The following is a 14,219-nucleotide window of genomic DNA, read 5'->3' on the forward strand; positions in this document are numbered from 1 at the left end:
TCTATCCAGCCTGGTGGTCTCTATGCAATCCTGTGATTGCAAAGCATATGGGTGATCTCCAATGGAGAATTCTTCACAGGGGTATGGCCTCGAATGTGCGCATCATTTGACTCTGAACATGTCCATGTGTGCCCTGTGACATGGGGGAGACTGTTTCTCATCTGTTTCTTACTTGTTCCAGGTTACACCCATTATTTGTTGTACTTCAGGGTATCTTTTGGTTACAGTCCCTTGATTTTTCTCATAGTGTATTTCCTTTTACCATTAAGTATGGATTCACAAATAGATCTGTAATATGCCTTGTGAACGTCATTTTGAGTCAAGCAAAGACAGCTATTTTGAAAAACAGACAATGCAAAGTATCTGGTACTGGCATTGCCAATGGGCTTCATTTTTTAATTTATTTTTTAGTGGATTTCTGCCTTCATTTGGAATTTAGATATTCTACTCATACATAATTTGGATCAAATTATTCAGGGGTGGGCTGCTGGAAATGCACTTAATAGTTTTAGGGATGGGCAGTTTTTTTATGAATTTGTATTTTTTTCTTGATTTTTACTATTGCTTTCTATTCTGATTTTATTTAAAGTCTTTTAAAAGACAAACTCTCTCTCTCTATTGAGGAGTCTTGGATTGAGCTTCCTGGCTGAGATGATGTTGTTTCCTCCACTGTTATCTGGAAGCCCAAGTTGAGCTGCTCCTTCTGTCCCAGTGGGATCTGTGCTGGAGAGTGACTTTATTTAAAATTTCTTGTGTGCTGAGCCAAGGTGAGGAATTTCTCCAGTTGGAACAAGTCCCCTAAGGCAGCCTTACGCTCTGCCAACATCAGCTCCTGAGCCAGAGACCTCAAGGAAGGTGCCACGGATGGGCAGCAAAATGATTTGGCACAAACAACCCCTCCTCATTCCTCATCTCTCCTCTCAGTAGTAGTTGCAGGAGCTGATCCAGCCATGGGGAAGAAAATGACTCAGGAATGGGACTGTCCAAACCAGCGGGGCAGGGAGAGGGGAAAGGAGATCGAAAGGGAAAGAGGAGAGAGACTGAAAGGGGCAGTGGGAGAAATAAGTGAGGAGAGAAATTCCCAGATCTCTGACCTGCCCAGACATACCTATTGCAACATCGCGGGACAGATTCCCTTGCCTGTGAACAAGGGGAGGAGCAGAAGGAGGAAAAGCAAGTTCCTGAGTCTCCCTATTCCTCCTGCCTGGGAGTATGCTGCCCTGGGGACCAAGTCTGGGGGAATCACCCAAAGTGACTCCTTTCGTTGTCTTCTGTTCTACCATTTGGTTCAGAAAGTTTGTTACTGGGAGGATTGAAAAATGTCTCTGGTGGGTTTAGTCCTGGTGGGAGGGGCCAGGTTTGCACTGTAATAAAGTGATCAAGCGTTTTCCCAGTGTGGCAGAATCTGGAGTGTCTCTCTGCAGGGAAAGTGCCTGGGGCAATTTTGATGTGAAATTAAATTGAAGGCTGCTCTGAAATCTCCCCAGTTGCCCTTCTTGTTGTGAAAGAATACAGAATAATATCCATATTTTACTCCAAACCCTCCCATGAGACAAAAGATGGAAATGGCAGTCAGCAAACCAGTTCAGGGAGGGATTATTGAGTAGTTGCTGCTGGGAGAGGAACAGTAAATATATAAAAGCGGCAAAGAGTCCTGTGGCACCGTATAGACTAACAGACATATAGGAGCATTCACCATTTCGTGGGTGAATAGGCAGTGGGAGCTTCTGGGGAATGTGGTCTGGAGATGGGAGGGGGAAGGAAGTGCCGATGGTAGAGAAAGGAGGGAGACAGGGTGTGACAAACCTTTTGGGACTTGGCCTAGACTCTAGGAACAGACCCATAAAGCTGGGGATGAAAAATCCCCTGGTTTGTGGAACAGGAAACAAATCCCCGGACTGGTTGGGAAAACTTGCCAGACTCCCAGCGCTGGAGCCTGAATGAGGGGCTGCAATGACATTTGAGGGGGCATGCTCAAGAAGGTTTGTGTGATGTCCTGTCCCCTCACATCCAGTTGCTGGGAATGAGGAGGGGGTTGGTATTCCCACCCAGGAATTGTCCCTGGGCCCTGGGCTCCATCTTCTGTATCAGCTTCTGGCTAGTAGGTGTGTGACGAATGTGAAGACACCTACCCCTGTGTCTTTTAGGGGATACGAGGGGCTCTCTCCTTCTCCCCTCACCTTGATGCCTGTTGGCTGCTCTGTGTGGGGTGGGGGTGGGATTCTGCTGATTGTGAGCCTCCCAGAGCTTCCATGTGACTGGCCCTGCTGCCCCATGAATAGTGGGATTGTCAGTGGGGCAGCAGTTACTGAGGGTTGGACTCTTGCTCTTTCAGGGGCCGGTGACCTTCGAGGAGGTGGCTGTGTATTTTACGAAGGAAGAGTGGGCTCTGCTGGACCCTGCTCAGAGAGCCCTCTACAGAGACGCCATGCAGGAGAACTATGAGACTGTGACCTCGCTGGGTAAGGATTCCTGTCCCCTAGCTTATTGTAATGAGAAATGAAGAGTTAAGTTTCACATCACCCCACAATGCAAACTCAACTCTGTCCTGTTTCAGCATCACCCCGACCTGCCAGTGACACACACTCTAGCCCTGTGCCCTCCCCTGCTACACAACCCTCTGGGAACAGAGCACAGGAGCAGTATAGCACAGGCTAGGGGTCGGCAACCTTTCAGAAGTGGTGTGGCGAGTCTTCATTTATTCACTCTAATTTAAGGTTTCGCGCGCCAGTCATACATTTTAACGTTTTTAGAAGGTCTCTTTCTATAAGTCTATAATATATAACTAAACTATTGTGGTATGTAAAGTAAATACAGTTTTTAAAATGTTTAAGAAGCTTCCTTTAAAATTAAATTAAAATGCAGAGCCCCCCCGGACTGGACCCATCCCGATGAGTCGAAAGAATAGTAAATATGGCAGGCGACCAGCTTGGCTTAACGGTGAAATCCTAGCGGATCTTAAACATAAAAAAGAAGCTTACAAGAAGTGGAAGGTTGGACATATGACCAGGGAAGAGTATAAAAATATTGCTCGGGCATGTAGGAATGAAATCAGGAGGGCCAAATCGCACCTGGAGCTGCAGCTAGCAAGAGATGTCAAGAGTAACAAGAAGGGTTTCTTCAGGTATGTTGGCAACAAGAAGAAAGCCAAGGAAAGTGTGGGCCCCTTACTGAATGAGGGAGGCAACCTAGTGACAGAGGATGTGGAAAAAGCTAATATGCTCAATGCTTTTTTTGCCTCTGTCTTCACTAACAAGGACAGCTCCCAGACTGCTGCGCTGGGCATCACAACATGGGGAGTAGATGGCCAGCCCTCTGTGGAGAAAGAGGTGGTTAGGGACTATTTAGAAAAGCTGGACATGCACAAGTCCATGGGGCCAGATGAGTTGCATCCGAGAGTGCTAAAGGAATTGGCGGCTGTGATTGCAGAGCCATTGGCCATTATCTTTGAAAACTCGTGGTGAACGGGGGAAGTCCGAGATGACTGGAAAAAGGCTAATGTAGTGCCAATCTTTAAAAAAGGGAAGGAGGAGGATCCTGGGAACTACAGGCCAGTCAGCCTCACCTCAGTCCCCGGAAAAATCATGGAGCAGGTCCTCAAAGAATCAATCCTGAAGCACTTACATGAGAGGAAAGTGATCAGGAACAGTCAGCATGGATTCACCAAGGGTAGGTCATGCCTGACTAATCTAATTGCCTTCTATGATGAGATTACTGGTTCTGTGGATGAAGGGAAAGCAGTGGATGTATTGTTTCTTGACTTTAGCAAAGCTTTTGACACGGTCTCCCACATTATTCTTGTCAGCAAGTTAAAGAAGTATGGCTGGATGAATGCACTATAAGGTGGGTAGAAAGTTGGCTAGATTGTCGGGCTCAACGGGTAGTGATCAATGGCTCCATGTCTAGTTGGCAGCCGGTGTCAAGTGGAGTGCCCCAGGGGTCGGTCCTGGGGCCGGTTTTGTTCAATATCTTCATAAATGATCTGGAGGATGGTGTGATTGCACTCTCAGCAAATTTGCGGATGATACTAAACTGGGAGGAGTGGTAGATACGCTGGAGGGCAGGGATAGGATACAGAGGGACCTAGACAAATTGGAGGATTGGGCCAAAAGAAATCTGATGAGGTTCAGTAAGGATAAGTGCAGGGTCCTGCACTTAGGACGGAAGAACCCAATGCACAGCTACAGACTAGGGACCGAATGGCTAGGCAGCAGTTCTGTGGAAAAGGACCTAGGGGTGACAGTGGACGAGAAGCTGGATATGAGTCAGCAGTGTGCCCTTGTTGCCAAGAAGGCCAATGGCATTTTGGGATGTATAAGTAGGGGCATAGCGAGCAGATCGAGGGACGTGATCGTTCCCCTCTATTCGACATTGGTGAGGCCTCATCTGGAGTACCGTGTCCAGTTTTGGGCCCCACACTACAAGAAGGATGTGGATAAATTGGAGAGAGTCCAGCGAAGGGCAACAAAAATAATTAGGGGTCTGGAACACATGACTTATGAGGAGAGGCTGAGGGAACTGGGATTGTTTAGTCTGCAGAAGAGAAGAATGAGGGGGGATTTGATAGCTGCTTTCAACTACCTGAGAGGTGGTTCCAGAGAGGATGGTTCTAGACTATTCTCAGTGGTAGAAGAGGACAGGACAAGGAGTAATGGTCTCAAGTTGCAGTGGGGGAGGTTTAGGTTGGATATTAGGAAAAACTTTTTCACTAGGAGGGTGGTGAAACACTGGAATGCGTTACCTAGGGAGGTGGTAGAATCTCCTTCCTTAGAGGTTTTTAAGGTAAGGCTTGACAAAGCCCTGGCTGGGATGATTTAGTTGGGGATTGGTCCTGCTTTGAGCAGGGGGTTGGACTAGATGACCTCCTGAGGTCCCTTCCAACCCTGATATTCTATGATTCTATGGTGGCCAGGACCCGGGCAGTGTGAGTGCCACTGACAAGCAGCTCGCGTACCACAGGTTGCCTACCCCTAGCACAGAGTCTAACACTTCTCTTTGCGAGGGCAAAACTTGGGTTTAGGTCGGATGTAGTGAACAGAAGCTGCCTGGTCTGCACTGAGCCTATTCCACATAAACCATCTCAGACTGCAAAATGTTAGCACCCCTTACCCTCAACCTGAGGATTCCTTGTGAGTCATCGCCTTCGCTTACCCCTGCCTAAGCCCCGGAGACCGTGAGCATTATGTGCCACCAGACTGCTAATGATCCCCATGGCAAGAACACACTTTGGTATACGTTTACTGACACAACTTACAACACTCAGCACTGAAGTGGGGCAGACTAGGTCCCTCAGGCTTCACATGCACCTCTCTGCATACCACACTCACAGCTCTGCCAAGCTTCTCCAGTTAATCCCTCACCGTTCATTTACAGCTACAGCTGATAAAATGCACCTAGCTGGAGTGCATGCTGATAAATGCTGGTGTGACCCGGGGTGCCTAGCGTAGCCCTCACTGAAAATACCAAGGTCAGGGCAGGCTGCAAAAAGAAGAGCATATTCTCCCAGAACTGATGGTCAACACTGAAGTTAGACTCACCAACCAGTCACAAACTGTACTCCTGATCCCCCACAAAAACAAATCACACATCCCCCTTTGTTGCATTCCAGTTCTTTGGCTCCCAATCAGCACCTAGGTCCAGTACAGTGATAAGTTATTTAAAAGCTCTGCTCACTATACAAAATGTTCTTCTGAACCCCAAAGGGCCAGCCATATTGCCAGGACAATATTAAGTTGGATCTCACACAAAATACCATGCTACCAGCCAGTCCTTTAGTATCTAAAACTAAAGGTTTATTATAAAGAGAAAAGAAAGAACAAGAAGAGAGTTGTTAAATAGTAAAGCAATCAGATACATACATAAGACTTCAAAGTCATATATCAGGTTCTTAGCAGTGTTGGTGAGTTTGCTGGGGAACACATCTACAGCTTGGATGGGTCGTTCAGTCCTTTATTCAACGCTTCAGTGTGTAGAGAAGTTGCTCCAGGGGTAGGAAATGGGATCAAAGACAAAGGGCAGCTGCATCATCTCCATTTTATATTCCTTTTGCCATGTGGCTTGTACTTTCTTTGTCCCAAACACAAGCTTCACAGCACATGGCATGGAAAAGCCTTAGAGTTCTCTGTCCACAGGCATACCACATGCCTTGCTGACTCACAAGGTGTCTTCCCTGGTTCCTTTCAATGGGTTTTTTGTACAACTGGTGACCCTTGATGGACCACTGAACAGGCTGAGCAGTGCTGATGCCAATCTGTCTGGGGGTGTCACCCAGAAACACAGCACAAGTTCCGAAATACAGACATACCCTAGATATTTATAACTCATACTACAAAGGTGATACAAACATATAAAAAAGATCAGCAAATTGGCAAATTCAAAAACCAGTTGGAGAACACTTCAATCTCTCTGGTCACTCGATTACAGACCTAAAAGTTGCAATTCTTCAACAAAAAAACTTCAAAAACAGACTCCAACAAGAGACTCCTGAATTGAAATTTAATTTGCAAACTGGATACGATTAACTTAGGCTTGAATAGAGACTGGGAGTGGATGGGTCATTACACAAAGTAAAACTATTTCCCCATGTTTATTCCCCCTTCCACCCTCCACTGTTCCTCAGACATTCTTGTCAACTGCTGGAAATGGCCCACCTTGATTATCACTACAAAAGGTTTCTCCCCCCCGCCCCCCCACTCTCCTGCTGGTAATAGCTCACCTTAAGTGATCACTCTGGTTACAGTGTGTATGGTAACACCCATTCTTTCATGTTCTCTATGTATATAAATCTCCCCACTGAATTTTCCACTGCATGCATCCGATGAAGTGAGCTGTAGCTCACGAAAGCTTATGCTCAAATAAATTTCTTAGTCTCTAAGGTGCCACAAGTACTCCTTTTCTTTTTAGAATCAAAGAATATCAGGGTTGGAAGGGACCTCAGGAGGTCATTTAGTCCAACCCCCTGCTCAAAGCAGGACCAATCCCCAACTAAATCATCCCAGCCAGGGATTTGCCAAGCCTGACCTTAAAAACCTCTAAGAAAGGAGATTCCACCACCTCCCTAGGTAACCCATTCCAGTGCTTCACCACCCTCCTAGTGAAGAAGGTTTTCCTAATATCCAACCTAAACCTCCCCCACTGCAACTCTAGACCATTGCTCCTTGTTCTGTCATCTGCTACCACTGAGAACAGTCTAGAGCCATCCTCTTTGGAACCCCCTTTCAGGTAGCTGAAAGCAGCTATTAAATCCCCCCTCATTCTTCTCTTCTGGAGACTAAATAACCCCAGTTCCCTCAGCCTCTCCTCATAAGTCATGTGTTCCAGAACCCTAATCATTTTTGTTGCTCTCCCCTGGACTCTTTCCAATTTTTCCACATCCTTCTTGTAGTGTGTAGCCCCAAACTGGATACAGTACACCAGATGAGGCCTCACCAATGCCAGATAGAGGGGAATGATCACATCCCCCGATCTGCTGGCAATGCTCCTACTTAAACAGCTCAAAATGCCTTTAGCCTTCTTGGCAACAAGGGCACACTGTTGACTCATATCCAGCTTCTCGTCCACTGTAACCCCTAGGTCCTTTTCTGCAGAACTGCTGCCGAGCCATTCGGTCCCTAGTCTGTAGCGGTGCATGGGATTCTTCCGTCCTAAGTGCAGGACTCTGCACTTGTCCTTGTTGAACCTCTTCAGATTTCTTTTGGCCCAATCCTCTAATTTGTCCAGGGCCATCTGTATCCTATCCCTACCCTCCAGCGTATCTACCACTCCTCCCAGTTTAGTGTCATCTGCACACTTGCTGAGGGTGCAATCCACACCATCCTCCAGATCATTAATGAAGATATTGAACGAAACTGGCCCCAGGACCGACTCTTGGGGCACTCCGCTTGATACTGGCTGCCAACTAGCCATGGAGCCATTGATCACTACCCGTTGAGGCCAATGATCTAGCCAGCTTTCTATCCACCTTATAGTCCATTCATCCAACCCATGCTTCTTTAACTTGCTGGCAAGAATACTGTGGGAGACCATATCAAAAGCTTTGCTAAAGTCAAAGAATAACACATCCACTGCTTTCCCCTCATCCACGGAGCCAGTTATCTCATCATAGAAGGCAATTAGGTTAGTCAGGCATGACTTGCCCTTGCTGAATCCATGCTGACTGTTCCTGATCACTTTCCTCTCCTCTAAGTGCTTCAGAATTAATTCCTTGAGGACCTGCTCCATGATTTTTCCAGGGACTGAGGTGAGGCTGCTGACCTGTAGTTCCCCAGATCCTCCTTCCCTTTTTTAAATATGGCCACTACATTAGCCTTTTTCCAGTTGTCCAGGACCTCCCCCGATCGCCGTGAGTTTTCAAAGATAATGGCCAATGGCTCTGCAATCACATCCGCCAACTCCTTTAGCACTCTCGGATGCAACGCATCCAGCCCCATGGACTTGTGCTTGTCCAGCTTTTCTAAATAGTCCCGAACCACTTCTTTCTCCACAGAGGCCTGGCCACCTCCTCCCCATGCTGTGCTGCCCAGTGGAGTAGTCTGGGAGCTGACCTTGTTCGTGAAGACAGAGGCAAAAAAAGTATTAAGTACATTAGCGTTTTCCACATCCTCTGTTACTAGCTTGCCTCCCTCATTCAGTAAGGGGTCCACACTTTCCCGGACCACCTTCTTGTTGCTAACGTACCTGAAGAAACCCTTCTTGTTACTCTGAACATCCCTTGCTAGGTGCAACTCCAAGTGTGATTTGGCCTTCCTGATTTCCCTCCTGCATGCCTGAGCAATATTTTTATCCTCCACCCTGGTCACTTGTCCAGTCTTCCACTTCTTGTAAGCTTCTTTTTTGTGTTTAAGATCAGCAAGGATTTCACTGTTAAGCCAAGCTGGTCGTCTGCCATATTTACTATTCTTTCTACACATCGGGATGGTTTGCTCCTGCAAGGTCAATAAGGATTCTTTAAAATACATCCAGCTCTACTGGGGAAGTAATGGCTGTTGGAGTAATGGAAGTCTATGCAGTTTGGCATGGATACACTATCAAGAACTGTCCCTACATGGAGTGTCCTGGAGAGACAATGGGAGACCCAAGGACTGGAAATTGATTCATAATGCCTGGGAGCCAAGGGGAGTTCCCAGAAAAATGGGAACCCAGCGGGACTGCAATTTGGCACAAAGGGATTAGTTGTGAACAGTGGTGGCTGAGAGTGCTGGGGTCCCCCTTGCCGCCCCTGGTGGCTGGGAGCTGTGGGGGTCCCTCCAACAGCTGACAGGTCCTGCCCCATCACACAAGGGCTGAAGCAGAAAATGTTATGGAGGTCTCTGAAATTGACAGATTCCGTGACCTCGGTGACAAAATCTTAGCCTTAATAATACCCCTGACATACTGCATTCTGGGACATGCCTGATCCCTGCTGTTCCTTACTGTGCTAAACCCCACAAACCCATGCTCACCAGTTCTAGCTTCTTGTGACTTTTATTGTCTCTGGTTCTCTCTCCCCCAATAAGAAGCATTTCTAGGGGGATTTCCTCTCTTTCTGGAGTCAGCACTGTCAGGGACAGGGAGTTACCTTACCTGGGTTTTAGGAGCCCCTTTGATGTTGACTGTCTGGCTGTGTATGTTCCAAGCAGAGATGGGGTTAGTTAAGTCCCTCAGAAGCAGGGAGTCTAGCTCATCTGGGGAGCTGGCTCTGGTTTTTTACTGCCTTAAAATGGGATGGGTTTAAAATAATACAATATTTCTTTGTGACAAATGTCCCATGAATTCATGTGATCTCACTTGTTTTCTTCCCCTGAGCAAAGTTTCCAGTTTTCAAACCTGATGTGATCTCCCAGCTGGAACAAGGGGATGAGCCGTGGGTCCCAGACCTCCAGGGCTCAGATGAACAAGAGATCCTGAGAGGTGCCTTCACAGGTGAAGAATCATTAAACCTACTTAAAACTGTCAGTGCCTGAAGGAAAGAGCTGGGATTCCCTACAAGGACCTTGTGAACGCGCTCAGTCCAGGATTGTCCCCAGCGGGTGCAATATCCTCTGGGCAGAGATCTCTCATGGCTTCCTACCTATCCTGGCTGACACCTGGCAGTAGCTCCTTCCCTGACCTCCCTTCATCCTGAGTGTTTGGATAGGATGTGCAAACAGAATTGATCCCCTCCTCTTTTCCTTATGGGGAAGAGTTTGGGGGGAATCACTTCCTGATTTTTTCCCCTATTTCTCTAGTACTTATTTTGGTTTCCTCTCCTCTTTCCCATTCCTACGTCTGAGGTTTTTCTCTCTCTATCCCAGCAGGTGGTGGGATGGTGAGTGAGAATGAGGAGCAGAATCCTCAACAGATGGAGGCTGAGCATGTGGACCTGCACGGGGTATTGTTGCAAAGATCCAAACGGAATGTGTCCAGGAGTCATGAGCAGCAAAAAAGTTGTGAGAGTCAGCACAGGCCAGAGAGGCAGCAGGGAAACCCGCCAGAAGAGAAAGTGGCTAAATCCATTAATAGTCAGGGAACTCATGAGGACCTCAAGGGAACCACAGGCCAGCACAGAATCCTCACAGGAGAGAGAAAAAACACATGCGCTGAGTGCGGGAAAAACTTCCGTAGACGTGCAGACCTTATTAATCATGAAAGAATCCACACAGGAGAGAGACCCTATGAATGTAGTCAGTGTGGGAAAACCTTCACTCAAAGTTCAGCCCTTACTAGGCATCAGCGAATCCATACAGGGGACAGACCCTATGAATGCTATGAATGTGGGAAAAACTTCTCTGACAGATCAACCCTTATTCAGCATCAGAGAATCCACACAGGGGAGAGACCATATAAATGCAGTGAATGTGGGAAAAGCTTCACTGACAGCTCAGCCCTGATTCAACATCAGAGAATCCACACGGGAGAGAGACCCTATAAATGCCGTGAGTGTGGGAAAAACTTCACTCAGCGCTCAACCCTTATTACACACCAGCGACTTCACACAGGAGAGAGACCCTATGAATGCTGTGAGTGCCGGAAAAACTTTAGTAATTGCTCAGCACTTATTTATCATCAGCGAATCCACACAGGAGAAAGACCCTATGAATGCTGTGAGTGTGGGAAAACCTTCACTGACAGCTCAACCCTTGTTACACACCAGAGAATCCACACAGGAGAGAGACCTTATGAATGCCATCAGTGTGGGAAAACCTTCACTGCCAGCTCAACCCTTGTTACACATCAACGAATCCATACTGGGGAGAGACCCTATGAATGTTGTGAGTGCGGGAAAAGCTTCACTCAGCGCTCAACCCTTATTACACATCAGAGAATCCACATAGGCGAGAGACCCTACATATGCTATGAGTGTGGAAAAAGTTTCACTGACACCTCAACCCTTATTACACATCAGAGAATCCACAGTGGAGAGAGACCGTATGAATGCAGTGAGTGCGGGAAAAGCTTCACTCAGAGCTCAGCCCTTATTACGCATCAGAGAATCCACAGCGGAGAGAGACCCTACGAATGCTGTGAGTGTGGGAAAAGCTTCACTCGGAGCTCAGCCCTTCTTTATCATCAGAGAATCCACAAGGGAGAGGAACACCGTAATAACCTTGTCTAGAGCCGACAAAAGATTTTTTTATCTTTAATATTTTTGCTCATTCCCACATAGTGAACTTTAAAGCTATTTGCACCATTTCCTTCACTGTGGTACCTCAGCTCCCCCAGGTGAGTTGTCTGTTTTTGCCTTCTGCAGCTCCACCTTTTTGGGGTGAATCCCATGGTCCTTTCTGTCAACTCCATAGTCTCCTATGCATCATGGGAGTTTCTGGAACCTCCTACAAGGAATGTTCATCACCTCCAGGTCAGGGAGATATACAGGTGAGGTCATCTAGCTATATTGTTAAGGAAAAGTTAGCATATGTGACTCCATTTTGGTTTGGGGCCCACCATTGTTTGAATGCCAGCACATCATACACCAGGAGGAGTAATCCTTAGATACTGAATCCCTGTGAAAATCCTCCTCCTTGTCTCCAGCCTGCCTTGATTCCCAGTATCTGGTTTTTGTCAGTCTCTAACTCCCTGTCTCTTGGCCTTGATGTGAGGCCTCCCATCCTGATAATAAAAGTTACTGATGCATGGCTTTAGGACCATGCTGTGTCATTAACATACTGGTATAGCACGAGGAATGCACCAAGCAGGGATAGGTGGTAGATAAGACAAGGGTTTGTTTATTGGCTAAGGTTTCCGATGCACAAGGGCAACATGCTTTGCTAAAAAGTATATAACCTTTGTATAATTTGCAGTCAGGGTCCCCTCCTGGCTAGCAGGGGGGCACCACGCTCGAGCGTAATAAACTTAGTGTCTTTTGGGAACTCTGCAGTTGTGGACTTTATTTCTGTGCCTCAGCCTAGATTCGAACTGTGCGTGTCCTATCAGGTATAATTCGCAGCACTGGTGTGCGTGTCCTATCAGGTATAATTCGCAGCACTGGTGTGCGTGTCCTACCAGGTGTAATTCGTAGCACTTGTGTGCGTGTCCTACCAGGTGTAATTCGCAGCAGTTGTGTGCGTGTCCTACAAGGTGTAATTCGTAGCACTTGCGTGCGTGTCCTACAAGGTGTAATTCGTAACAATATCAAAGTAAAATCTACTTGGTTTCATCTCCACTAGGATTTTCCATGGAGTTGGCTAGCTTGAGTTCGCTATCATGATGTAAAAACCTAACTAGTCTTGCAGTAAGGACATAACCCACGTACAGTCTCCAGGTTATCTTCATGTCCTGACCTAACGTCCTTTTTCTAGTCTAAGCAAACCTGGAGGAAGGATCAAATTTGTACTCTTCTTTCCACTGCAAAATGATTGTTCGAGGCTCCGAGTTCACCCTTTGGCACAGATTTGTCTAATTCCTAGTTGTCCACACATTGCCCTGGGGTGTACTGAACAAGAATTGTTTTGGTACCCTTTTTCTCATATAAAATAGATTTAAATATAACAAAGAGCAGAAGCAGGAGTGGGGGGGGGGGGGAAGAGGGAAGTGTCATTTCAGGCTCTGGAACATGTGAAAAAGATGGAGGGATTCCATGCTTCCCCATCACTCCAACACTCTTACCTTCTGTCTGAGGTATGTAGAGTTTGTTCTTCAGATTTTAGCCCTCCACTCCCAAAGTGTCATGTGATGCAGTGTCTTCAGTTTTCATAGTTTCACAAACTTTAATGCCAGAAGGGACCATCATGATCATCTTGTCTGACCTCCTGCACATTGGAGGCCACAGAAACCCACCCACTCTCTCCTGTAATAGGCCCATAACTGCTGGCAAATTAGTTAATCCACCTCCCTGAGAGGTGGTAGTCCTGCCATCAACATAGCACAGTCTACATAGGGGAGGAAGGGGGTTAGGTCGGTATAACCATGTTGCTCAGGGGTGTGGATTTACACCCCAATCAATGTAGTTATACCAATGCAGCGCTGTAGCGTAGACCAGATCTAAGTCTCCATTTGTAAGGTAGGTTCTTGATTCCTCCAATCATCCTAGTAGTCCTTTGTGGTTGGGAATTGTCCTTTGATTTCTTTGATCCTAAATCAGACTCATTAGAGGTAGAGATGAAAGTGTCACCAACCTGGAAGGGGAATCTGAATGGATTCCAAACACAGTGAGATCAGTCAGCATTGAAATCCCAGTTTCCATCTATGGGCAAAGCCACTCCTGAGGTTTTTCCTGCCGAGTTAGGATTGTTCGCAGGAGGAAATTCGGGCTGTTTTCCCTATTACAGGGATGTTAAACCTTTAGTAAATAACATGACTAATAATAGAGGAACACAGGATCGGATCAGGGGAAAACAGGATGGGGAGAATCTCTTGTCCTGATTCTGAGTCATCAGATGTAGCCTGCTCTGGAATTTCACTTTGTATGAAATTTAAATTGTTGTATACCTCCTTGGGATGTGGGTTTTTCTTTCTTTCTGAAGTCTGTTTGGTCACATAACTGGATATTAATTTTGTTTGACAGAATGGAGCTCAGATTTATTTTGGGGGACTTTGAGATAAATGATGATTTGCTAAAATAGGCAGGGATGGTGTCCTTAGCCTTTGTTTGCCACAAGCTGGGAATGGGAGATAGGGAATGGATCACTTGACGTTTACCTGTTCTGTTCATTCCCTCAGGGGCACCTGGCATTGGCCACTGTCAGAAGACAGGATATTGGGCTAGATGGACCTTTGCTCTGACCCAGTATGGCTGTACTTATATTCTTATGTTCTTACTTTAT

At 46.6% G+C, this 14,219-nt stretch overlaps 1 protein-coding gene across 4 annotated transcripts in view; it reads left to right on the plus strand.

Moving 5' to 3' along the window:
* The window catches only part of LOC141978918 (uncharacterized), a 59,470-nt gene extending 46,528 nt beyond the window's left edge, over window positions 1-12,942 (plus strand). Inside the window, exons 2-5 of one of the 4 annotated variants that reach the window (XM_074941299.1) lie at window positions 624-767; window positions 2,336-2,462; window positions 9,787-9,900; window positions 10,272-12,942. In XM_074941299.1, the coding sequence (XP_074797400.1) occupies window positions 2,429-2,462; window positions 9,787-9,900; window positions 10,272-11,572 (1,449 nt within the window). In that variant the 5' untranslated portion in view covers window positions 624-767; window positions 2,336-2,428 and the 3' untranslated portion in view covers window positions 11,573-12,942. The remainder of the gene's footprint in view (window positions 1-623; window positions 768-2,335; window positions 2,463-9,786; window positions 9,901-10,271) is intronic. The other 3 variants (XM_074941300.1, XM_074941301.1, XM_074941302.1) reach the window with 3 other exon arrangements.
* The last annotated feature ends 1,277 nt before the right edge of the window (window positions 12,943-14,219 follow it).

This window comes from Natator depressus, chromosome 28, assembly GCF_965152275.1.
Source record: "Natator depressus isolate rNatDep1 chromosome 28, rNatDep2.hap1, whole genome shotgun sequence".
NCBI lineage: Eukaryota > Metazoa > Chordata > Testudines > Cheloniidae > Natator > Natator depressus.